At 41.3% G+C, this 23,635-nt stretch overlaps 1 protein-coding gene and 1 long non-coding RNA gene across 5 annotated transcripts in view; both read right to left on the minus strand.

Moving 5' to 3' along the window:
* Nucleotides 1-23,635, minus strand: part of Rnf130 (ring finger protein 130) — a 110,461-nt gene that overhangs the window by 43,713 nt on the left and 43,113 nt on the right. For all 4 annotated transcript variants that reach the window (XR_008222442.1, XM_052758074.1, XM_052758077.1 and 1 more), the window contains exons 3-5: nucleotides 15,703-15,953; nucleotides 1,921-1,992; nucleotides 287-369 (exon numbers count right to left, since the gene is read on the minus strand). Coding sequence is in view for 3 of the 4 variants with exons in the window: in XM_052758074.1 (XP_052614034.1) it covers nucleotides 287-369; nucleotides 1,921-1,992; nucleotides 15,703-15,953 (406 nt within the window). In the remaining variant the exon portion in view is untranslated. The remainder of the gene's footprint in view (nucleotides 1-286; nucleotides 370-1,920; nucleotides 1,993-15,702; nucleotides 15,954-23,635) is intronic.
* On the minus strand, nucleotides 5,698-15,696 carry LOC128122471 (uncharacterized). The gene is made up of 2 exons (XR_008222443.1): nucleotides 10,866-15,696; nucleotides 5,698-9,542 (listed from the first exon to the last, which is right to left on the minus strand). It is a non-coding gene; the product is annotated as an uncharacterized LOC128122471 (long non-coding RNA).

A 23,635-nucleotide genomic window follows, 5' to 3' on the forward strand; every position in this document is an offset into this window, starting at 1 on the left:
TGTAGACCAGGCTGGCTTCAAACTGAGAGATCCACCTGCTTCTGCTTCCCAAGTGCTAGTATTAAAGGCGGGCACCTGTCACGTGTTTCTTATACACATATGCAAACAATTCTTGGGAGAGACACTGGCCAGAGTCAATCATGTCTCCCACTGCCAGCACTTGGGCCTCAGCCCGTCAGGAGAGCTACTGGTCAGGTGGCTTACAGAAGCAAGCAGATACTCACTCTGGAAGGGAGACACACAAGACATTAATACCACTCCTTTCAAACAAAGAACTCTGACGTACTTGCAGGGGAGAACCCGAACAACATCATTCTGCTTATAGCTCTCTATGCAGACTGCACAGTGATCGAAGTCTGGGTCTGTCTCCTGAAACAAGAAGCACAGGAGCTGAGCGTGTGCACACAAGAGCTACAACTCAGCTAAGACAATTCTACGGCAAGCAGATGGCCACAAAGGGAAAGGAGTGAAAAATAGTAACTTTTCATTTGCTTAAGTAGGTTGACCCAAATTACATATGAGACAATCATACAATCCATACTAATTCTATTTATGATATCTTAGAATAAGTCAGAGCTCTATGTTTTCAACAATTCACAGCAGATCACCTTGGATTATCATGTGTCTACCCCAATTCCTTTATTACCACCTAGTCTCAATAGGCTTCACTGTTAAAATCTAAAATACTGAGAGCCTCAGCAAGAGGCTCATTCAGCCAATCAATTTCTAAAGCACAGCTACAAATAATGGGGAGTGATGAGTAGATTCCTCTGTTATAGTCCTAACTCATAGACTCGGGGCAGTAACTGGTTTAACTCAATATTGAGTATTTATGAAGAATCAGGAAAGACCAACCAGTTGTTTGGTCTCCAGGTTAATTGACTTCCTTCATCCTCTGAGCTGAGGAGGGTTCCCTATAGCTGTCATAAAGCCAAGTATGCCAATAGCCGAAGCCATTAGGTTGGCTTAGGTTGGCAGGTGCAGGGGGTATAAAAAGTGTGCTAGCTTTCATGATTTAAGGAAAGATTATTTAGTACCGGGGAGGGGTAGAGGACCTATAGGTAGGCTGTATGAAATCCAAGGATTTTCTAATTAATAGCAGCTGGCCAAGCCAAGAAAGTATTTGTTCCAGGAACTGGTCTAGGGTTAAGTGCAGCTGTCTTGATGTAGCCTCTATTTCCTGCAAGTGTCCTTTCCTTCCTTAGTGTATGCGCAGTGACACCCAGTGAGAATGTCTCTACTTCTGCAGCTGTGCTGAGGACAACTCGCTCCAGTATTCACAGGCAGAGGAATAAAAACGGTGAAAGAAAAAATGTGGCAAAACACAAAAAATAGAGACCACATATCCTTCCAGAGCTCTCTGCTAAAATATTAGCACTGGGTGTGGGGTGCCAGATAGTCTTGGTTTTTACCTTTTGAGATTTCTTTTTTTTTTTTTTTAATTCTGGTTAAGTTTGAATATACTGATGTAGAAACTGACAATAAGATGGTACTGGCACTTGAGCTCTACCTAGGGATTTTGATGCAAGGTTTCAACTCTGCCATTTGTCGCTGTCTCTTTGACTTGGCCCCCTTTGGGCCCAACGCTGACAAACTAGAAAGGAAGGTCTTCAGGTAGGTCCTAACTGAGAAGAAGCAAAACCCCAAACAGACGTGGCAGTCCTAAGAAATAGAAGAAAATGTACTTCTCTTGGCTATTTTAGGTGCAAATTGTCTCATTAGAACTCCTGGAAGACGTGTGCTCGGCTTTAACCGTAGAAAACTAGAGAGGAACAGTCATGTTAACTGTGAGTAGTCACTGATGCTACTGATGGCAAGAGCACCTGACGTTCAGGAAAGCTGGAGACTAGCTGCAGGCTTTCCAGACAGACAAAGCATGAGCAAGCTGCCTTCAAAGAAGAAAGTAATTCATTACTGTACCTTATCGCCTTTTTTCACCGTTCTAGTTGTCAATTTACTGATGGCTTTCTTGGCTGCGTCTCCAAGACGACGCTAAGAAAACAAAAAATAAAAACATTAAATGGAAGATCTCTGAATAATGGTCCTCATTTTAGTATGTGATGCTGAAGTCAGCACATGATCTTTATTTTAAATAATTAAAGATATTATGTCTCTATTATCCTAGACCACTTCTGTCACATTATGTAAGTAAATTCTGGAAAAGTAATACAAATGAAAAACCTGGCAGTTATACCACAGATTCTTCATTCTAGTTCAATCAAAAGTGTGTTTGGTGAGAAAACTATGTGTCCCAGTCACTTCTGTTTCTGTGTACTGTGTGATGCCATGCTATCAGTGCTGCTACATCCTCTGGAGTCCCACTCTTGCCCCGAGAGCTTTCCCAGTGTCCTCTATGAATAAGCACTGTTAGGGACATGAACTTAGCAAAAAGAACCTCCAAAGCCTCCACTAAGTTCTCATTACAGCACTGAGAACAGACATAGCAACAAGTCTACTCCGGGTTCAGCTCACACTATTTTCTGTGATCTCAGGTGTTTGCTTGTCTAAGTTTAACTCAGGTAATTTCTAAAACTGTACTTATCCAACATTGCCAGTCACAAACAGCAGTGCTGGACACCAACAACCCAAAGATGACCTGACGGTGAATCTGCAGCCTTAAGGAGCCACCTGAATTTAGGAAATGACCAAAGACTACATTGCATGTGGTGATGGGGATGGAATAGGGAAGAAAGAATGCCAGGGAAGGGAAGGCTTTGAGGAAGTGATGCCAGCGCTAAGACTCGGGAAACTAGGCAAGGAGGCCCTAGTAAGGAGCCAGGGACAGGATGGGATTCTGGACAGAAGACTCAGAATGCTTTGTGAGTCTGAGTTCACAACGGGATAATAGACGTAAACTGAGATTGTCTCAGGCAGCACTCTAAATACAATTCGATTTTAAACTGAGCAGTGGCAGATAAAAAAGCCGAAGGAATGGGGAGGGGAAAAACCAAGGGAGACCTCCTCACACTGTAAGGCTGTAAGGACTTTAAAAGGAAACAAAAACAGGAGAGCATTATGGGAAAATTAAAATTCAAAATAAAATAATTTACTGAACACCTGTGTATCTATCACCCAGCTTTAACTATCAATATTTTACTTGTAATCTCATCTAACAATCCCCCTGTATTGCAAGGCTACCGACTTGTCACTTCATCCAGTCTTCATTTGTCATCTCTGACAGGGGCTTTTGTTTGATGGTACTATTCTACTTAGTAAATGCTCTTAATTGCTGAACCATCATCTGGAGGCCCCTGAACGTCTTTTGGTAGCTGGCTTGTATGAATCAACATGTAAAGTCTAAATATTATTTAGTTGCTATGTTTCTCAAGTCTCTTTTAGCCTGAGTCCCATCTACAATACTTGAAAATAAACAACCAGCCTTATAGTGATATAATGGACTTAAAGTACATACATTTAAGGGGTACATGTGATAGTCATTTAAAAACATGTTAAAACCCTGTGGCTAGAGCTCACAGTTTATTTTCATGCACTGTGTTAGAGATATCATTCTAATTTTGATGGACTGTTTTGCTTTTCATTCAGTTCAAATGGTTTACATTTTCTCTTTTGATTTTCCTAAGACCATGGGTTAATTTTTTACATATTTGGGGGTTCCTGAGATTTTTCTGCTATTGATTTATTTAATTTCAAGTGGTCAGTGGACAAATCATATTTTGTGTAAACTTGCCTCCGTTGTTCTACGGCCTAGAATGTACTTCAATAGAACGTAGAGTCTGTTTTGTTGGACGGAGTTCTCTACAAATGTTAACCAGGCTAAATCAGCTGGCCATATAAGTCTTTTCTACACTAGCTGCTCTCTGGCTGTCTATCCTTCAGTGACTGAGAAGGCAGGCCAGCAGTTCTCACCTCCTGTTTTTAAAGTTTTGTTACTAAGCATTCAAGACTGTGATGTCTTCTTGTTTAAGTGACTGCTTTATTAAGAATAACTTCGGGGTTGGGGATTTAGCTCAGTGGTAGAGCGCTTGCTTAGCAAGCACAAGGCCCTGGGTTTGGTCCTCAGCTCCAGAAAAAAAAAAAAAAAAAAAAAAAAAAAAAGAATAACTTCAAGCCAGGCGGTGGTGGCGCATGCCTTTAATCCCAGCACTCGGGAGGCAGAGGCAGGCGGATCTCTGTAAATTCAAGGCCAGACTGGTCTACAGATCGAGTTCCAGGACAGGCTCCCAAGCTACACAGAAAAACCCTGTCTCGAAAAACAGAAACAAAACAAAACAAAAAAGAATAACTTCAAGCTGGGTGGTGGTGGTGATGGTGGTATAGGTCTTTAATCCCAGTACTTGGAAGGCAGAGACAGGCGGATCTCTGTGAGTTCGAGGCCAGCTTGGTCTACAGAGCTAGTTCCAGGACAGCTAGGGCTACTACACATAAACAAACAAACAAACAAAAAAAACCCAACTTCAATCCCCAGTGACAGCTGTGCTCTGAAATTTACTCTGGCATTAATGTAACCACTTGAAAATTTATTTTAATTTGTGTTACAAAGGTATGGCTTGTTCCAGTCTTTTTACCTATTTACATTAACACTTATTATACATGCACCATGCTCCTGAAATATCTCCTTAGTCTTATGCATATATATTATATATACTATATTATTAGATATAATAATATACATACACACATATATATTTGGTTTTTCAAGACAGTGTTTCTCTGTGTAATAGCCCTAGCTCTGTCCTGAATTTCAGATTTTTTTAAAAATTAAAAATTGTGGTTAACATGTATGTAGCATAAAATTTACAATCTTAACTACTTTTAAAGTATGTGGCTCAGTAAATTAAGTATATTTGTGGCAGTGCATCCAAACTCACTCATACAGCTCTTGGTAATTACTATGATGATTGTGATTATTCTAGGTAGCTTATAGAAAAGGAATCACACACTATTTGTAACCAGTGTATTTTCCAAGGTTCACTGCTATGGTAGCACGCCTCAGAATTCCCTTCCTTTCTGAAGCTGAGTGACATCCTACTGTATGTATATACAAATTTTCTTGACAAAGGCTCTTGCTATGTACTCCTTATGCTGGTATCACATTTGACAATCTCTGCCTAAGCTTAGCAAGTGCTGGATTTATAGGCATGTGCCATTATGCCCAGTTCATATCACATTTTATTCAGCCATTCATGTGTAGATAAACTCTGGAACTGCCTCTACTTTTTAACTAATGTGGATTATGATGCTACAAATATATCTAAATTCCTGCTAATGTCTATCATTTTTAGAAATTGTCATATTGTGTTTCCATAGTGGACACATCAATTTATCTATTGGCAATGCACTACCGTTACATTCCTTGTATCCACGCCAGTAGCTGTTATTTTCTGTTTTTATAACTCTCTCTCTCTCTCTTTCTCTCTAAGCATCCTGATATGAAGAACAACATGGCTTTCATTTGTATCTTCCTAATTAGATGGCTGAGCATTTTTTAAATCTGCCTACTGGCCATTTCATATTCTCTTTGGAGAAGTTTGTATTCGTGTCTTTTGCCTGTTTTTTAAATCTTTTTTTTTTTTTTTTTTTTTTTTTTTGGTTTTTTTGAGACAGGGTTTCTCTGTGTAGCTTTGCGCCTTTCCTGGAACTCACTTGGTAGTCCAGGCTGGCCTCGAACTCACAGAGATCCGCCTGGCTCTGCCTCCCGAGTGCTGGGATTAAAGGCGTGCGCCACCGCCGCCCGGCTAAATCTTTTTTTTTTGTTAATGAAATGTAGGAGGAGATCTTTATATAGTCTGTGTTTTAATCCTTTATAAAATCTACAAGTTACAATTCCATTACATTTCATGGATGCCTTTCTAATCTGTTGGCTGTATCCTTGCTTTTGATATAATCTAGAATTATCAATTTTACTTTTGTTATACTCCAAAAGAAATGTACTACTACAAAAAGTTCCTTTGGAGCTGGAGATGGCTCAGCAGTTAAGAGTCCTTGTTGCTCTCACAGAAGACCTGTTTAGTTCCCAGCACTGACATACAAGTTCATAGTCATCAATAACCCTGGTTCCAGGGTATCCAATGCCCTTGCCTTCTTCAGACTTCTGAGGGCACTAAGCACACATGTGGTGCCATACAGGCATATATACAAACACTGCCATACATAAAATAAAAATCAATCAATCTGTAAAAAAGTTCCTTGAAGTGAAACAGTGTTTCTTTGACACGACAGGACTAACACTCGTGAGTTCACAGGAGCTCTGGTTGTTGGTACAAGATCAAGCCAGTCAATATTCGAGCACGTGTTGTGGGATCATCTTTTTGTACACTGTGAAGATGTGTTACTCTGATTAGTTTAATAAAAAGCTGAATGGCCAATAGCTAGACAGGATTTCCAGGCATAGTGGATGCTAGGAAGAAAGACGGAGACACCAGGAGACACTGAGCCAACAGGACGGACAATACAGAGATGAGGTAATAAAGCTACAGGCAGGAAGTAAATTAATAGAAATGGATTAATTTAAGTTATAAGAACTAGTTAGAAATAAACCTAAGCTATCAGCCAGGCTTTCATAATTAATAGTAAATCTCCATGTCATTATTGGAGCGTCAACGGTCTCAACGAAAAATCCACCTACAAGCATGGGGAGGGAAAGGGTTCACGAGCCCCCATTCCTAGCTGAGGAGGTACTGACAAGCTGATGGCTTCTGGGGGAGGGAGAGACAGTTTTCATAAGGATGTGGTCCCTGGTAGGTCAAGCATGCTCTGGTGGATCGCTCCACATCTAGCACAAACTGGATACAGAGTTCTTTAAAGAGGACAGGAAGCTGGAAGTTGGTGGGTGGATCCAGGAGGAATGAGCAGGTGACTGGGATCTGAATAAAAACACTATATTAACACAGATTCTCTGACAGTGTCTTGTCGCTGCACTTGGGCCACCGTCTCAAATAGTCATTTGTTTACCTTTTTAAAAATTCTTACTTATTCATTTGTGTTTTCCAGGCTGACTTGGCCTCAACCTCTGGACACAAAGCAATCCTCCTGCCTCAGCCTCCTGAGTAGCTGGACTACAAATATATGCCATCACACAACCTCCCATTTATTCTAGCAATTAAAACATGTGAAACATGTGATTCTAAACTCAAAATCATGACATGAAGTACAGGAAGTTTAACTTCCAGTTTCTTTCATCCCATTTCCTTTCCTCCCCAAATAATAATTGCTGTTTTATCCTTACATTGTTTCAATTTGAAAATAAACATATATGTGTTAAGTATACATACATGTAGATAGATACATATGCTTTATATAGCCATATATATGAATGTAATTTCATAGCCTTCCTCTACTTACAAGTGCATATCTTGCTTTTCCCTGAATAATACACCCTAGAGACAGCTTGACAGAAGCACACAGAGACTGTCAGCACTCTCTTCACATTTATAGCTATAGATGACTCCAAGCACTTAGTGCTGGCTGTGTAGAGCACTACCTTAGCAACCAGATATCTACTGGTGGACATTTGGTTATTTCAAGTCTTGCTCTCGTAAACAACACTAAAATGAACAGACTAGCACAGCTAGCATCTGTTGTTGTTATTGTTTGTTTGTTCTTCAAGACAGGGTTTCTCTGTGTAGTCCTATCCTGGAACTTGCTCCATAGACCAGGCTAGCCTCGAACTCATGAGATCCACCAGCCTTTGCCTCCCAAGTGCTGGGATTAAAGGGGTGAGCTACCAACACCTGGTACTGCTACTATTTTTATCATCTGTAAATTTATCATCAGGCTAGACTACTAGTCTGATGTGAGGCTAAGACAAAGGATAATCGCTCATATAATTGTGCTAGGTATCATAAATTGCCTCCTAAGAACTATTATCAACCTACAAGAGTATCTGTTTTCTTTACAACCTTGCCAAGAAAGCATGTCATCAAATTTTAGATTTCTTTGGCAAATGGAACAATAAGAAATGCTATTTCAATATGGTCTTATCATATATCTAACCTATGAAGGAGGTTGAGTATTTAACATTTTCAAGATTATATACAGTTCATTTTAAGGTGCTCTCTATTCATTTTACTTACTTATCATTTATGTAATTTGTGTGTGGCATATACGTATGTACAGATGTGCTTGTCTATGTATGTATGTGTGGAGGTCAGAGGATGACATTGGGCATCTTTCCTCTTGCTGTCCACCTTGAGACAAGGCCTCTTACTGAACCTGGGCCCCACCAAGCTAGGCTTGCTGGCCACTGTGCATTTGGGATCTGCCTGTCTCTGATCCATGTTTGGGTTACCAGGGTACAGGAGCTCACACCTGGCTTTCGTGTGGGTGCTGGGATGCAAGCTCCAGTCCTCTTGCTTACACAGCAAAAACTCTAACTGCTGAGCCACTTCTGTACTTGAATGCAAAGTATCAAAAATGGTTTAAATTGGTAGGACAACTTCAAACCATTCATACTGCTTAACTTATTTATTTATTTATTTATTGTGTGAGTATGTGTGTGTATACACGTGCATGTGCTCATTCATCATGGCACACATATGGAAATCAGTCCTCTGCTCTACCATGGGGGTTGAGGGGATTGAACTCAGGCTGCCAGGTTTGGTGGCAAGTGCTACCCAATGACCAGCCTAAAACAACTCACACAACATTAATCGGACAAGAATTCATCCAGGATCACTGTTTTGAGGACAGGTCACTCTGATGAGGTATCAGGGCTTCCAGTCATCAGAGCTTTCCCACAGATACAGAACTAGGTCTCTATCAGCACACAGTAGGGCCTTCTCTTTGAAACACTGGTGAAATCCAGGGGCGATGAATCTCATTTCCTCTGGATTCAGACCATCCTGTCTGCATCTTTCATTTACTTTTTCATCACTACCACTTTTTTCTTTTTGTCTCCAGCGTCTGTTTTTTTCAGGAACTGTTTCCCTTGCCCTAATTGTTCCCTGACCTCTACACATCTGCTTTACTAATCTTCTGCCTTCGCTCTTCGTTTTCTCCTTTAAGTCTCTCCTGTCATGAGAAAGTTTCCTTTTTTTTCTTTTTATTTAAAGAGGGGCTCATGTAGATCAGGCTGGCCTTGAACTCCTGATCTTCCTGCTTCTGTCTCCAGAATACAGTTTCTACCATCCTTGGCTGGGAAAATATTTAGCATTATTGTACCTTTAGAAAACCTTGGTTGATCCCTTACTTCTTAGAGAATAAAACCCCAAACTCCTCAGCCTGTGATTCAACTCCACTGTAGTCAATTTTCCCATCTAACACTGGCTCACAGGCCCCGTTTTTCTTTCCTACCTTCTCAATGTTCCGCTACTCAACTCTCCTTTTCTTTGTGGAAAATGATCCACTCCTGAAATTTCCCTTCAGCCTGTCTGATGAAGTCTTTCCCATTCTCTGAAATGAAATTCCGCTCAAACATCACTACGTCCTCTGTGAAGTGTCTGACTCACCAAGAGCAACATCACTGCCTCCAAACAGGAACTCTACACACAGCGCTTGGGTGACACCTGTCTGCCTTCTCAGAAGAGCGGAAGCTCACTCTCTATTTGCACCAACTCAGTGTGACACGCCAGGCAGGCTCTTTGCTAAATCATAAAGATTTACAATGAATGTCTTCACAACACCCTGATCTTAAAACAGAAAAACAAAAACAAAAACCGTAAGCTCGTGTATAGCATTTAGAAGGTACAAAGTCTCTCTATGGAAAGTATTATTAGTTGTTTACATAAACTGATCATTAGAGTGAGACATGAAAAAGAAGGTATCTGAGTATTTGCAATATCTAAAACAAATGACAAAATACTAACTACTTTGCTCAAATTATATCCTTTCCCAATTCTTCAGAAATTGTTAATTCCTGAAGAAACATAAAAAATTCACTCTACCATCTTAAAATGATAAATCTCTTTTTTGATCATAGAATCTTTCAACGGAGAAAAATCTTTACAATATATACACCATTTCCATCTACCCCACTTTAGAAAGTGGTAAAACCTGTCATTTTCAAAGATTAACTGTATAAGTGCAAAGCATTAGTTTTCCTGATGCAGGGAAATTCAATATATATTTTTATTTGTTTTTGATACAAGGTTTCCCAGTGTAGTCCTGGCTGTCCTAGAACTTGCTTTGTAGACCAGCCTACTCTCGGAGTCACAGAGCCTCTTCCTCTTGAATGCTGGGATTAAAGGTGTGCACCACCATGTCTGGCTTAATTCAATGTATTTCTACACCAGGCATACGGTGCATTCTTGATTTGATACTTATCTAAGGCAAAATTGGGCAATAAAAGGTTATTTCAGTAACCATGAGGTATTCACAAAGCCAAGAATACTGTATATGCATATTAAAGCAACAAGTATTAAAGTACTTACAAGTTTAAATACTTGATAATTTATATGCATTTTCTAAGAAAATTTCCCAAGAAGGTATTTTAAACTTTGGAGGTTGTTAGCTTGTGAAAAAAAATTTATATCTGGTTTATTCTTCACCACTAAAATAACAATTTTATTTGACTGCTTTAGGAATCAAATTTGACTGCTTTAGGATTAAAGACTGCTGTTTAATCTTGACAACTTGAGTGGATTGGGAGATGCCTAGGAAATGAGTACTGCACACCGCTGAGTGTCTATGATGCATCTCTACAGAGGATGAGGTTATCAAGGCTCTGACCTAATCAGTTGTTTAAGCACTCCACTGATGGAATGGAATCTGAACAGACTATCTGGAGATGGTGAGACTGTAGAAAGGAAAGCAGGGCCTAACTGGAGGAAGCAGGCCACTAGGAGTTGAAGGTATCTTTTTTTCCTCTCACAGAGCCCAGGCTGGTCTCAAACTTACTATGTAGACAAGGACAACCTTGACTAGCTGCTTCCTCCGTCTCTAAGCACGTACACACCACTACACCTGACCTGAAGGGTGCCTTGTCGGTGTCCTGTCTCTCCTCTTTGCTTGCTGGTTGTCACGATGTGAGCCATGTCCTTCCTCCTGCTTCTTCTTCTTCTTCTTTTTTTTTTTTTTTTAAAGATTTATTTTATTTATTATGTATACAGAAGAGGGTGCCAGATCTCATTACAGATGGTTGTGAGCCACCATGTGGGTACTGGGAATTGAACTCAGGACCTCTGGAAGAGCAGTCGGTGCTCTTAACCTCTGAGCCATCTCTCCAGCCCCCTCCTGCTTCTTTGTCACAGGCCTACAGGCAATGGCCCCTGTGATGATGGACTTACACTTGACACTGGGAACGCAGACTCTTTTTCCTCCCTTGTGTGTGTCAGTTACTCTGTCACGGTGACTAAAGGTCTAATACAAAGGCACAATATTAATCATTGGATTGTTTTTAAAAATTGACATCTCTCAAAAAATCTTCATGAACCCTTTCAATATAAAAGTACCAGACATCTACTTCTGGTATAAAATAACTGTCACTGAATGATTCAAAGGTCTAAGCTAGGCTTGTGAGTTCATGGTGAAAGGTCTTTGCTGTACAAGCCTGATGACAGGAGTTCAATCCCTAGAACCCAAGGTAGAGGAGAGAACCAGTTCCTGAGAGTTGTCCTCTGACCTCCACATTCTTGTGGTAGTGTGTGTGTGTGTGTGTGTGTGTGTGTGTGTGTGTGTGTGTGTGTGTATGAGTGTGTGTGGGTACACATACACACAAGAAGCAGGTCTAAATTTACATATCATCTTGGTATCCACACAATAGTTTTTCAGGAAGACACACTACAGGCTCAGCAGTGGTTGTCATACTACATGTACAATGATCTGCAGTGTAACTACTGCTCCATGGTGGCCAAGTTACTCAGAATGTGTGGCTCTCCTGAGTAGCATGTTTTGTAGAAAGAATAGCATCAAGACAGAATTCTGTGAGGAAATCTCAGTTTTCCCTTCAGTTCAGCTTTTTTCTTGCTAATAGTTCAGGCTTCTTTTTAAAACAGCCTAAGGTTCCAACCAGTTCAGCTGGTGCCACCTTCACATTAAACTTTAATGAGCTAAGCTTTTTAAGCCACATAAAAATTTCATCAAGCATTTCTCAACCTTAGGGAAAACGGAAGGAGGAAAAAAGGTCAGAACATCACTTTCGACTAAAGTATTGTCTGGAGAGGGATGCTTTGAAAGGAGCTGCAACAAACGCTAGGAAACAAGCATCCTTTGTGGCCTGTGGCAGATGGTGAGGTTTTTACTCCTTCGTCACATACAGGCCCCACGGAGGGTGCTAATTAATGCGAGATCATCAAATACCAGGCTCCCAGGACAACTGTGAGTGTTTCAAAGGCCTTTGGATGTGCCCCATTCAGCTCTGATATTATCATTGGTTTTCTGATTAAAATGTTTTCAGAAGAACTCCTGATTATTCTACTTTTGGTGTTCCATATGGCATTTAATAATATTTATTAATTATTCATATGGTATTTAATAATAATAAACCCAAATCTTCAATCTTTTTTTTTTTTTTCTTTTTTAAAGCTAGCGCATACTGTCATTCCAGGGAAAGAGGAAGGGCTGTCTAGGGCCTTGGCCTTGAATGGGGACACTGGGTGCTGAGCTCTCTGGGCTCCCTTACTGCCCTGCCCCACCGATTCCCAACAATGTGCTACAGAAGTCTTCAGCCCAGAACTGCCTGCAGGATCAGCCAAAGAGAAGCCTGATTGTCCTAATCAAAACACCTGGAAAAGAGGGAACTCATGTCAGAAAACCTTCAGAACACTGTCTGCTCTATTTTAGCCAAATGCCAAAGAGAAAATTTTACTCTTCCCCCGAATCTGGCACTAGGTGCCCTCAGTGGGAAGGTGATCTCCCAACCCTACCTGCTCACAGGAGCAAGCGGAGTGCACTGAGCTGACTTCTCCAGGATGTGCCCCAACGGCAGAGCACACATGCTCTTCTGCATACATTAAGCACCATGATTAACCATACATGGGTCACAAGCAAGTCTAAGAATTAGAAAAGAACTGAAAGTCTTTCTCTGATCATAATGCAAGCAAACAGGCATCATTAGCACTCCTTCACAGCAGACTCTGTAAACAAGGGGAATGAAGCACTTCTTAACACACAGGTTAAAGAAGAAGTGTCAAATGAAAAAACACACGAGGCTGAGCGCTGGTGCACGGCTACCTTCCCAGCACTGGGGGGCCTGAGGGAGGAGAATGAGGAACTGATGAAAGCCCATGTCAAAATTTGTGAGGCAGAGCCTTAGCATTTCTTCAGAAGTGCAGAGAGAAGTTTATAGCACAAAATACTTGCATCAGAAGAGAAGCAGCTTCAGACCAATGAACTGTAGACTTGACTCTAAAATGTAATAAATACTTTAAACATTCAGAAGCAAGGAGAAAATCTTTGTGAGACAAAGAGCTTTTTACAATTGATACCCAAAGTACAATTTCAAGGGAAAATTCACAAATTAAACTTTATCAAAATTAGAAAACCCCCCAACACTTTGTCTTTCAAGACTGTTAAAGTGGTTGACTAGACGAAGTATAGAGCAGGAAGAAAGCACCTGCAAAGCACTACTATCTCTACAATACACAGAGTCTAAAAACTCAATAGCAGGGAGCCAGAAAGCTGGCTCAGTGGTAAGAGCACTGGCTGCTCTTCCAGAAAACCTGAGTTTGATTCCTGTTTCCCATATGATGGCTCACAACTGCCTGTAACTCCAGCTCCAGAGAATCTGACACCCTCCCTGGCCTCCTTGAGCAGTATATGCACGTGGTACACAAACATACATCCAGGCAAACATATAAATTATAAATAAATAAAATCTCTTAAAAAATCCTTAACAGTAAAAGACAAACAACCCAGGAAGAAAATGGCAACAGACTCAAGTGGACATTTCCCTGAAACACTGGAAAGGGTGACCCGGGTGGGGAGATAGCTGTCAGCACAGTGTCTGCCACACAACCATGAGGCCCTGCATCTGCATCTCAGCAGCCACAAACCTGGGTGCAGTGGGACCCGTCTGTAACCCCAGCACACTCAATTCTGACCTCTGCCTTCCACATATATGCATATGTACTTACACAGAACAATCACACATGCACGTATGCAAGATGTTCAATTATGACCACTGGAGAAATGGACATTACAGTAACAAAAAGAGAAATGTATACCAAATGCTGTCAAGACATGGAGGAACTGGATCAGCCACACACTGCCAGCAGAATGTAAAATGATGAAGCCACTTTGGAAAAGGACGTCTTTTTTTTTTTTTTTTTTTAAATACTAAACTAGCCACCAGGTGGTAGTGGCACACACCTTTAATCCCAGCTCTTAGGAGGCAGAGGCAGGCGGAGCTCTGTGAGTTTGAGACCAGCCTGGTCTACAGAGCAAGTTCCAGGACAGCCAGGGTTACACAGAGAAACCCTGTCTTGAAAAACAAACAAGAAAAAAAAAACCTAAAAAACTAAACATTTACTTACATTGTGTTCAGAAGTTGTATTTTTATTCCAGGAAATAAAAACTCATGGTCAGACAAAAACTTGTACACAAGTATTCATAGCTGTTTTCTTACATCCTCAAATTGAAAATAATTCAGCTATCCTTCAATGAGTGAGTGGCTAAGTAAATTAGAGTACATTCACACTATGGAATACTACTCACCAATAAAAAAAGTTACTGATGTACGCAGCTCGTAAAGACTTAGGACTTCAAGAGAACCATGCTGAATGAAGATGAAGACACCTAGCTCTCCAGGTAAAGTGCATATGACACTCCTTTTTGTTTTGTTTTTCAAGACAGTTTTCTCTGCATAGCTCTGATAGCTCTGGCTGTCCTGGAACTAGTTCTCTGTAGACGAGGGCTGGCCTTGAACTCACAGAGATCTGCCTCCCAGTGCACTCACCACCACCACCACCTGGCTATACAACATTCTTGAAATGACAACACCAGAGATGGGGAACAGGTTAGTGGTGGTGAAGGGCTAGGGGAAGAGGGAGTCTCTGGCTATGAGACAACAGATGACCTTTTCTGTACAGCTTGACTGTGGTGAGCTCATGACTCTGCATGTGATGGAGTTGACCAGAAGCACACATGCACATAAATGAGCACAAATTACACAGGACAGCTCTGAAGACATCAGTGGACTCAGCAATAGCAGTGGACCTGTGCTATGATATTACTACAGTGAGGCAAGAGGCCATGATTGGGGAAATGGATCTCTACTGCTTCTGATCAATCACAGCAAGGTTACCATTACCTTAATACTTCAAAGAGAGCTGGTGAAGCTGACAAAATGCAGACAGTCTGGATGGAGCCATGAGACACGTCACACTGACAAGTACAAAACACCTGACCTGTGCTCTCCTGAGATGCCAGTGTTAGTAAAAAGACAGCACAACCGAAGTAACCCACATTCTGACCTAGCCAACCTGGGATTTTCTTTGCTACCAAGAACACATTTGAGCAGAGCTGGAGAATCTGAGAGCCTATAGGTTAAGAAATGTGTCAAAAAAAGTTCATTTACTGACTTTGATAATCATACTGTGGTTATGTGAAGTAATGTCTTCTTTCTTTCTTCTTCTTTTTTTTTTAAACTGAAATGGAGTTTAGCTCAGACTGGCCTGGAACTCATTGTGTGGCCCAGCGGGCCTCAAACTCCTGAGTGCAGGGATCACAGGTATGCACCACCACTCCTGACAGGTTTTTATTTTGTTGTTGGTTTTGTTTTTAAATATATTATATAAAGAAGTATTTAAGCTGCATGATCATAGGGTCTTCACGGATTATGGCTGGTTAGAGTACTAGTTAGCTCACCTGGTTCCTGTCGCGAGCATTTGTGTACCTGATCTTCTGAATGAAGTAGAATATGAGCCACGCTGAAGAAATAATCATCAAAACAATAAAGGATATTGACACGAAGACTAGAGAGCCACGGCTGAAGTTCTTTGGCGGCATTCGAGTTCCAACAGCTATTGTCATTTGTACAGAGATGTTTTTCTCCAGATAACTCAAAATATCCTTACCCCTCAATTCTGTTATCATGACAGCAATAATATCTCCCGTGCCTGTAATGTAAAACAAATACACAGACTCAAGTGACATCTGAAATTCATAGAGACAAATAAATATACATCTATGTTCCCTAGAGAAATTACCACAATTTCTGCTACTGAGAAAGGTTTGCAGACTCCACTGTTGAGTTGACATGAGGCTGCAGCTGTGCACACTGACAGGAGCGAGAACACAAGCCGTACTCCAGACAAACAGGCGAGGCATAGAACAACTGTAGTCCTAACAATGCATGAGCTGCCTTACAGCTGCATCGAGAACATGATGAAGCCAGCCACCTGTGACTTACTCAGGGTGAGTCTACAGCAAAAGATCTTAAGAAAAGTGCTGTCACTTATGGTATGAATAGGTGGTCCTTGCACTAATCATTCTGACACGCACTGCTGAGTAACAACTGTGCATAGAACTAGTACATGGAATAGAAAGAAGCATGTCTTAGGACACACACTTGGCTACAGAGTGACTTAACTGGTAACACTTGAAACTAACTTTGGTCTTCTGTCTAGAGCTAACAGGAGTAAAGCTCCTTCCAGAGCCCTTCTGGATCGAAAACTTACAATTTTCCCTACCCAAAATGGAGACAGTATCTCATGTTGCCCAGGCTGGCCTCAAACTTGAATATTCTGTCCCAGAATCCCATCATGTCTAACCATGCTCAGTGCACTCAAATCCTCTAGGCAGGTCCAAGTTTCAAATTTCTGGACTAGTACCCAGAATGGAATCCAAAGCCTTCAGCTTCTAATAGCTGTTCAGAAGTCTGCCCACAGGCACACGTTATGTAAATTAATTACAAGGATGGTTCGGTTGTTTTTCTAAGTCCTTTTCTTATATGGTTTCCAGGGACAGTAATAAGTCAAAGCAAGTAGTTACTCCCCCAAGGATATCATGGATCACTATCCCGTCTGTCCTCTAATAGGGAACAGCTTTTCACTTTATTTTAAGAGGACAGGGAAGCTTCTTTACCACATGCAACTGTCAGCAGCTGTCCTTTCTAAAGGGAGAGTTAAGTGTGGCAACATGCAACTTTTATAATGCATCTCTTCCAAAGAACCCAGAGAAAAACTGGAGGCTAGGCTTCCCATTTTATTTTGGGAAAGAGAAAATTATAACCACCATGTGAAGAATGAAGAAGGGTTGCGCATCCAAATATAAAATATCCCCTAAAAACAAGCAAGCAGAGTACCCCAAAACTTGACCTTCTGAAAGCTCCTTCAATGAATATTAAAAAATATTTATTTGGTTTTATATATTTTGTTATGTTTAGCAGTCAAGATGACATGCAACAGAAACTCAGTAACAAAAGTTTTAAGAAAAATACAGCCCAATGTATTGTATTCAAAACTGTTTTAGTCATTTTATCAGTATAGTAGTTTATCAGTTTATTTTTATTTTTTGCTTTAAAAATGTATAAACAAAAACAAAACTACAAAATTAAAGTTAGCATTAGAAATTAATACCTGCCTCTGGCCAGTAAGTTAAAAAAGAAATCATAAAATAATGCTAAACCAGTTTAAATTTCCACCTAGAAACCTTAAGTTTGTGCTTTTACAATGTTCATCAACAGGCATGATCTGTGGTGTAGGATACCAGGTATGGCTATAAAGTAACTGAGACGGATCCCACAAACGACATATGACAATCAGTCTCATTGCTTTATAATCACACCAAGTACAATTGGTTTTAGAAATCAGTTCTGAGGCTCCCTCTTGAAGACTCAAGCTGGAAAGTAGTGGGGAGAGCTGCACAGGTAGCCAAGGGAACCAATCCAGTAATTTCCTTAACCGAACACTAAATGGACGAGTCAACTAATCTCAACAGGAGAGCTGTTTGGGAAAGAAACATTTAATTAGTTCAACACCAGTCAATATTCATTGAGCACATACCATGGTCAAGGTTTTCTTCCACTTCTTTTAATTTTCATTTTCCTTTCACTTCTTAAAGGATAAGGAAATGATCTGATCTTAACTGACATGTGAAAAGGGAATCTACTCTCAGGAGGGCAAGAGTGCATGAATCTTGGTATAGCCTTATCATCCCAGCACAAGGAAGAGACTGGGAAGTGCTGGCACGGGAGACTGAAAGTGATGAAATAAACAAGTCATCCAAGCACATCCAAATACTAGTGGAGGCAGTGGTCTGTTACAGACCTGATCAAGTACACTGCAGACCCTTTCTCTCCAACACCGGCAGCTAGGACGGCGGGATTCAAAGAACCTAACTTAAGATGGCTCAGACACTTACACATTTGAGGATGGAGGCTAAAGAGATGGCTCAATGGTTAAGAGCACTGGCTGCTCTTACAGAGGGTGGAATTTGATTCCCAGAACCCACATGGCAGCTCATAACCACTGTAATTCTAATTCTAAAGGGAACTGACACTCTTCTGGCCTTTGAGGGCTCTTGCACACAAGGTGCACACAGTCTCATGTAGGTACACACACACATACAAAAAGTAAAAAAAAGATCTTGGGAGTGTTGCTCCATATTCAGGAGGGATGACGACAGAGGGAATTTAACACTCAGGATGAAATCAGAATCAGAAGAGCAGTGACTGGCAGGAGAGAAGGATTCATTAAACTAGAAGGATGAAAACAATTTAAGCAGACATAAAATATGTGTTAAGTCCATCACTATGCCTATGTTCTGCAACACCAAGACATAGCTTTGGAATTCCATGCATTTCAACAATCAGGCATCTATGCATCACTTTTCTATTGTTGTGATAAAACAGCGTGGCCAAGACAATTTACAGAAGGAAGGGTTTATTTGGCTTACAGTTCCAGAGGGAACGAGTCCACCATAGCAGGGAAACATGGCAGCAAACAGCAGGCATGGCAGCAGGAACTAGATGCTAAGAGCTCACACCTTCTTTTTTAAAAGTTGTTCATTTTAATTTCAATTATGTATTTATGTGTGTGGGTTTGTGCACGTCAGTTGCAGCTGCCTGAGGAGGCCAGGAAGGGTCATCAGATCCCCTGGAGCTGGAGTTACAGGCAGTTGTGAGAGGACTGATGTGGGTGCTAGGAACCGAACTCAGGTGCTCTGCAAGAGCAGAATGTGCTCTGAACTTCTGAGTCGTCTCTCGAGTCTCACATCCTGAACCGCAAGCACTAAGCTAAGAGAGCAACAGTAAATGTCAGGAGTTTAAACTCTCAAAGCTGGACTCCACATGTACCTCCTGCAACAAAGTCACACCTCCAGAACATCCCCAGATGGTACCATCCACTGGGGATCAAGTGTTTAAATCTACACACCTACGGAGGACTTTTTCATTCAAACTGCCACAGATAGTATTAATTTCTTAGAGCTGACAATCAAATGAAGACTACTGTAATCCTTGCTTTTAGTTACTTAAAAAAAACTTTCATTTTACTTTTTTAATTAAAGATTTATTTACTTAATTTTATATTTATGTATATGTTTGTATATCTGTGCCATGTGTATGTTGGTACCTGTGGAGGCCAGAAGAGGGCATTGGATTCCCTGAAGCTGGAGATACAGGTGATTGTGAGCTGCCCAATGTGTGTTCTGGGAATTAAACTCAGGTCCTCTGGAAGAGCAGCAAGCACTCTTAACTACTGAGCCATCTCTCCAGCCCTCCAACTTATTCTTTTTTGTACCTTAGTGTGGCTACTTAAATTAGCAATTCTTTTCTTCCTCTTTTTATTGAGAATTTTCTTTTCTTTTTTCTTCATAATTTATTTATTTTTATTCTATATGCATAGGTATTTTGCTTACATGTATGTCTGTGTGAAGGTGTCTGAAACTAGTTATAGACAGTTGTAGCTGCCATGTGAGTGCTGGGAATTGAACTCTGGTCTTCTGGAAGAGCAGCCAGTGCTCTTAACTTCTGAGCCATCTCCCCAGCCCCTGTATTCTGAGAATTTTCAAATGGAACAGTTTCAACACTATGGGAACATTTATGTACCTTTGTTTAGGTTAGCAAACAGGAAACACTTTGGCCTTTCTACATGTATTTCTTTTTGCTGGACCAATTGAGAACAGACTACAACCAAAAGGACACTTCAATCTTTAATAATTTAACAATATCTACTAAGAACAAGATTATTTCAGATGCTCACAATTTATTAATTCTACTAAAAATTACTTCTGATAAAATAATATAGTATTTAATATACTTTATATTAAAATATTCTGATTCAGCCTAATAATTTAACCAAGGGCTGTGGATACTGCACCTGGTTATCTTGTCTCATTATAGTTTCCTTTGATCTAAAATAGTTTCTCAGTCATTTTTAGTCCACTGTTCATGAAACTGACTTTAAAAATATATAGATTTTATTTATTCACTGTATGTGTGTGTGCATGTGCCATGATGTGCTTGGGGTGAGAGGAAAACTTGCAGGGGGAGTTAGTTTTCTCTTTCCACCATGTGGACCCCAAGGGACAGAACTTCGGTTGCTAGGCTTGTTCGGAAGTGCCTTTGGGTCTTGCCAGCCCTGTTTTTATTTTTCAAGACAAGGTGTTACATAGTCCAGGCTGGCCTCAAAACTTGCCATAGCTGAAGACCACCTCATGGCCCTGATACTCCTGCCTCCACCTCAAGTAATGGGACTACAGGTGTGAACCACCGAGCTGTCTGTGCTGCCCTTTCTGAAGAGTCTACGGCAGATATTTTTTCTTTCATTTTTCTTTATTAAGAAATTTTCTACTCACTCTACATACTATCCACAGGTCCCCCCTCCTCCCACCCCCAGCCCTCTTTTCCAAGCCACCCCACATCCCCACATCCCCCAAATCGAGGTCTCCCATGGGGAGTCAGCAGAGCCCAGCACACTGAGCCTAGGCAGGTCCAAGCTCCTTCCCACTGCACCAAGGCTGTGCAAGGTGTCACACCACAGGCACCGGACTCCAGAAGCCTGCCCATAGACCAGGGACAGATCTCAATCCCCCTGCCTGGGTGCCCCCCAAACAGTTCGAGCCAAACAACTGTTTTCCGTATCCAAAGGGCCTAGTCCAGTCCCATGGGGGCTCCACAGCCACCAGTCCACAGTTTATGGGCTTCCACTAGTGTGGCCGGTCATCTCTGCACATCTTCCCATCATGATCTTGACGTCCCTCACCTGCAGTATCTCTCCTCTCTCTCATCAATTGGATTCCCGGAGCTCAGCCTGGTGCCTGGCCGTGGATCTCTGCATCTGCCTCCATCAGTCACTGGACAAAAGCTCTATGATGACAGCTAGGTTATTTGCTAGGCTGGTCACTAGAGTACACCGGTCCAGGCACCCTCTGAACCACTGCCAGCAGACCAAGGTGGGGACATCCTTGTGGATTCCTGAGAGCCTCCCCAGCACCCTGCCTCTTCCTATTCCCATGATGTCCTCATCTATCATGGTATCTTCCTCCCTGCCCTCCCACTCTGTCCCTGTTCCAGCTTGACCCTCCCATTTCCTTATGTTCTCATCCCCCATTCCTCGCCCTCTGCCACCCCCCACACACCCAGTCCACTCATGTAGACCTCATCCACTACTCTTTCACAGGGTCATCCATGTATCTCTCCTAGGGTCTTTCCCTGTTAGCTAGCCTCTCTGGAGTTGTGGGGTGCAGTCTGGCCATCCCTTCCCTCACATTTAGTATCTACTTATGAGTGGGTACATACTATGTTTGTCCTTCTGAGTCTGGGTTACCTCAGTCAAGATGATATTTTCTAGTTCCATCCATTTGCCTGTAAATTTCATGATATCATTGTTTTTTACTGCTGAGCAGTACTCCATTGTGTATATGTGCCATATTTTCTTTATCCATTCTTCATTTGAGGGGTATCTAGGTTGTTTCCAGGTTCTGGCCATTACGAATAATGCTAATATGAACATAGTTGAGCATGTGTCCTTGTGGTAAGATTGAGCATTCCTTGGGTATATGCCCAAGAGTGGTATAACTGGGTCTTAAGGAAGACTTATTCCCAATTTTCTGAGAAACCTCCATACTGATTTCCAGAGTGGTTGTACAAGTTTGTATTCCCACCAACAGTGAAGGAGTGTTCCCCTTGCTCCACATCCTCTCCAACATAAGCTGTTTTCAGTGTTTTTGATCTTAGCCATTCTGACAGGTGTAAGCTGGTATCTCACAGTTGTTTTGATTTGCATTTCCCTGATGACTAAGGATGTTGAGCAATTCCTTAAATGCCTTTCAGCCATTTGAGATATTTTGAAAATGCCTTCCTATTTGGGCTTATTTGATCAGTTCCTGATGGATGTTCTCTTATTGTTGGTAAGAGAGCTATGAGGTAACCCCTTCCTTCCTTTCCTCCCTCCCTCTCCAGGGAATCACCTCAGGAAGCAAATGGTGGTTTTACTTTTATTACTGATGGCAAACTTTATGACTTGAGTAACTAGTACCTGCCAGATTTTATTGTAAATAAATGTATTTCTATTAATTAACAAGCAATCTGTAGAGTAATACTTTCTGATCATGTGAATAGCTAGAGCCTCAAAAGCTTTTACTCAATGCTCTCAGCATCCACTGATGAAATAATTACTATAATGACATCTATCAAACTGTTGTTTTCTAATCTCCAGAAGTGATTCTGTCATCAGAGCCATTTACAATATTTTCTGTTCCTCTTCCCCACCCCCATGAAAACACAAAATGAAGCTGGGCCTGGTGTTGTGCACTTGTAATCACAGCTCCTCAGGAGGCTGAGGCAAGAGGCTGGAAAGTTCAAGGGAAGCTTAGTTAACTCAACAAGACATTGTCTCAAAATAAATAAAAATAAAAACGGAGGGTTAAGGTGTGGCTCAGCTGAGAGAATGCTTGCTTAGCAAGCACAAAGCCCGGGGTCTGATCCCCAGCCCCACACAAAATCAGGCATGATAGTTCATGTTTGTAACCCCAGTCCTCAGAAGGTAGAAGGGTCAGAAGTTCAAGGTCATCCTCAGCTACACATCAATTATGAGGCCAGCCTGGATACACAAGACTCTGTCTCCAAAAGCAATAATAAAATAGTTAAAAAGAAGCAGGGTATGGTGGATCATGTTTATAAACTCAGCATTGGGGAAGTTGAGGCAGGAGGATTACATTGGGTACAGGATAGCCTGAGCTACAGAGTAAGATACTGTCTCAAAAACAACAATAAATAAACAGTAAATGTAAAGGAGCTGAGGCACAGCTCAGCGGCAGTGGAAAGTGCAGCATGTGTAATATTCTAGTTCAAGTCCCAGGATCACAAAAGCTTCTACCACCAATGGCCGCAGAGCTGCTGGGCTATCTGTCTTTCTGAAAGACACCTGATTACCAGATATTCTATATTCCAATGAGAAAAAAGGATGAGTGGAAAAATACCATACTGCTATAATTATGCCTACAATAAAATCAAATTTAAGGTGCCAAATTAGGAATGTTGGAACTGCCCTCCTTTTGGTCTCTGGAATCAGAGGCTGTAATCTGAGGAACCCTTCTGAACATCAGTTTCTCTTTTCAAATAGTTCGGTACTGACTGCAAATTTCATGGTAGATGGTAACAAATGCTATAGCTAATGAGTTTATCCATTGTTATTCACAGAAAGTAAAAGGAGGAACTCACAATCCTACTCCAGAATGTAGGACTCCATTCCCTTTTCAGCTGTTCCCACTAGCTCAGGAAGCACTCAGCTACTCGCAGACCAACACTACCCTCCTGATTCCAAGAAGATTCAGCTTCAGCTCCGAAAGCGAGTCT

The sequence above is a fragment of the Peromyscus californicus genome, unplaced genomic scaffold, assembly GCF_007827085.1.
Source record: "Peromyscus californicus insignis strain IS unplaced genomic scaffold, ASM782708v3 Scaffold_3__1_contigs__length_106647218, whole genome shotgun sequence".
NCBI classification, from domain to species: domain Eukaryota; kingdom Metazoa; phylum Chordata; class Mammalia; order Rodentia; family Cricetidae; genus Peromyscus; species Peromyscus californicus.